Source organism: Gavialis gangeticus, unplaced genomic scaffold (genome assembly GCF_001723915.1).
Source record: "Gavialis gangeticus isolate Ggan-Ray unplaced genomic scaffold, GavGan_comp1, whole genome shotgun sequence".
NCBI lineage: Eukaryota > Metazoa > Chordata > Crocodylia > Gavialidae > Gavialis > Gavialis gangeticus.
The window spans coordinates 7,704,168-7,706,707 of record NW_017729028.1 but is presented as its reverse complement, the minus strand read 5'-3'; the positions used below and the strand labels follow the sequence as shown (position 1 = coordinate 7,706,707).

General features: G+C 39.8%; 1 protein-coding gene across 1 annotated transcript in view; it reads right to left on the bottom strand.

Moving 5' to 3' along the window:
* GRHL1 (grainyhead like transcription factor 1) overlaps positions 1–2,519 on the bottom strand; it is a 57,099-nt gene extending 54,580 nt beyond the window's left edge. The window contains exon 1 of the mRNA XM_019520661.1: positions 2,280–2,519. Within this exon, the coding sequence (XP_019376206.1) occupies positions 2,280–2,519 (240 nt within the window). The remainder of the gene's footprint in view (positions 1–2,279) is intronic.
* Positions 2,520–2,540: the final 21 nt, after the last annotated feature.

The following is a 2,540-nucleotide window of genomic DNA, read 5'->3' as shown; positions in this document are numbered from 1 at the left end:
CCCCCCCCCCCCGGTAATAGTAATTATAGGCTCACAGCAAAACCCTTATAGAAGCAGTATATTTTTTAAATAGCTTCCAATTAAATCCTTCAAACTGCCATGGTATTTCTGTAGCATATAGTCTAGAAAAGCATGTTAGAACCATGCTGGTAGATTTCTTAAAAAGTAGTGATTTTAGAAGCCTCCATTTTGGGGGGCCTATGTTAAGACATGATAAAGAGCAGATAAGTTCACCACCGTGCGTGTAGCCGCTTCAAGATGCTGCTTGATGGGGCAACCAAAAGTCAGTAATCACTTCTGGAACACTTGAAACTTGATATTTTAATTCAGATTTATTTTTCTATAAGATTTGTTAGTAGCATGAGTCAGGAGATAGTTAAAGATTTTGTATTAAACATTTAGGTGTGATGGTTTCTTCTTTAAGTATCTTTAAATAAACCCTGGCCTTTTAAATTTCCTACCCACTACACAGAAAGCCCAAACTCTGCCTCTTTGTCTTAGTCTCTCCGTCAGATAAAATCCTCTTACATTTATACAGACTTTATTTGTGCATACACATTCTGAATACCTGTCCTCCCAAACTTTTAATACAGTCTACAGAAGAAACCTTGACTAATATATTCATCAACAGCAAAATCATTTACACTTCATTAAAATCCCTTGTGTTCCAAACCTCCATCAGAATTCTCTTTATAATTCTTCAGGTATGAAAACTTAAAATTGATTTGTGAATTAAAATCCTTCTCATAAGAAAGGCTTTTTCATTGGACAAATAAATGAAGGCAAGGATTTGCTAAGGAAGAGAGAGATCTCTCACAGAAAAGTGGCACAGTAACTACACTTGCATCAATTATTGTGTGGCATTTTTGTCGTACACATTGGATGCATCTACACATGCGCTTTACTGTGGAGTTGACCAATTAGCTCCTGCGTAAAGCATCATGGTCTACATGTGTGCTGGTATTAGGGCGCAGTAAGTTTAATTAATTCTGCTGTAAGACAGTACTGTTGGAGACAGTACTAACCTACAGTAGAGTAATTTGCTCTGCCAAAACACATGTGTAGACCTTGACAGGGGCTGGCTAGGGCACAAGGGTGCTAAAGTGCAGGGGCTGCCTGCCACTTAGCATCTTCATACCCCAGCCAGCCCCTCCATTGCCCTCCACTGCCACCTGGAACCTAGGGCTGACCCCCACCTCCCCCAAGCAACCTGCCAGCCCAAAGCTGCTCCACCCTGGCTCAGTGTTGCAGACCCAGGCGCATGTACAGATTCTGTGCCTGGGAGCAGCTGACTCTGGTACAGACTGCACCAGAGTTTATTTCATCACCTTAATAGCATGTGTAGATGCACCCATTAATAGCTAAACTGAGATCTGTGTTAAGCATCATAAAACACAATGATACACCAAGGGACTATATACAATTATAATGCTTGAAACGTTAATTAAATATTTAATGATAAGCATGTACTTTGCATCTAACAAGTAGATATACTTGTACAGTAGTAATATACTTCTACTGGCTTGTCAACAATTGACAAGTGGGCTCAAGACACTTGAGACACCCAATGAAGAATCTCTGCTGGGATTTTGTAAATGGACCCTTGTTTCTGCACAGTCCTGCTGCATCCGTTCCTTAAATGGCAAAGATATAATAGGAAAGCCCAGAGAGGAGGAACTTGGAGTTACTGGCTTGGTTTGGTTTAATCCGCCTGTTCTGGACATTCTGAAATGGGCAAGTCTTTAGGAAGAGCTTGAGTACACAGTGGTTTGACAAGGTAGTCAGCAACAGAAGCGTTGAATTACCAACACAACTCCCATTTACAGTCAAAGGATTTGGTGCTTAGCTTTTAGGCAGGAATTTTTCTAATATTATAAATATACTTTTATTTGTCTTATGGTAGTACCTAGGACCTACAGTGAGAAACTATGGCTCCATCACACAAGGGATTGTACAAAAAGAGCAAAAACTCAGTCCCTATTCCACATACATAGACATTTAATTCTTTACCACTTAAATATTGCACCCTACAGATTGTGAATCTCTAGGCAAAGCTATATGGAGTACTCCAGCTTCTCACCAGAAACTCCAGAACAGATGACATCTGAGCTTAACGAAGGTATTATCAGGAAAAAAAAACAGACACCACAAAACCTTAGCACTGTGCAACAAAACGTCCTCATTCCACTTCATTTAAAGCTTCTACAAAAACAGCTTCATGTAATTTGCTGTTAGAATTTCACTTCTTCATACAAGTGAAACAACTACTGTCAAAGTACCTTGTAATAGTCATAAAGCAATCCCAGGGCAGCTGCACTGTCTTCATCACCATTGATACTCATCATGGCTTTGGTGGCTGCAGTAAGGGGATTTTCAAGAAAGGACTTCCAGGCTTCATCTTCACTGGTGTATGGACGCCTCTGGGAGTAGAGAGAGTCATTCTGAAGAACCAACACCGGCCTTTTGCTTTGGTCATAAAAAAAAAAAAAGAAAAAACACGAAACTTTGTTACAATACATCAAAAACATATAATATGCATG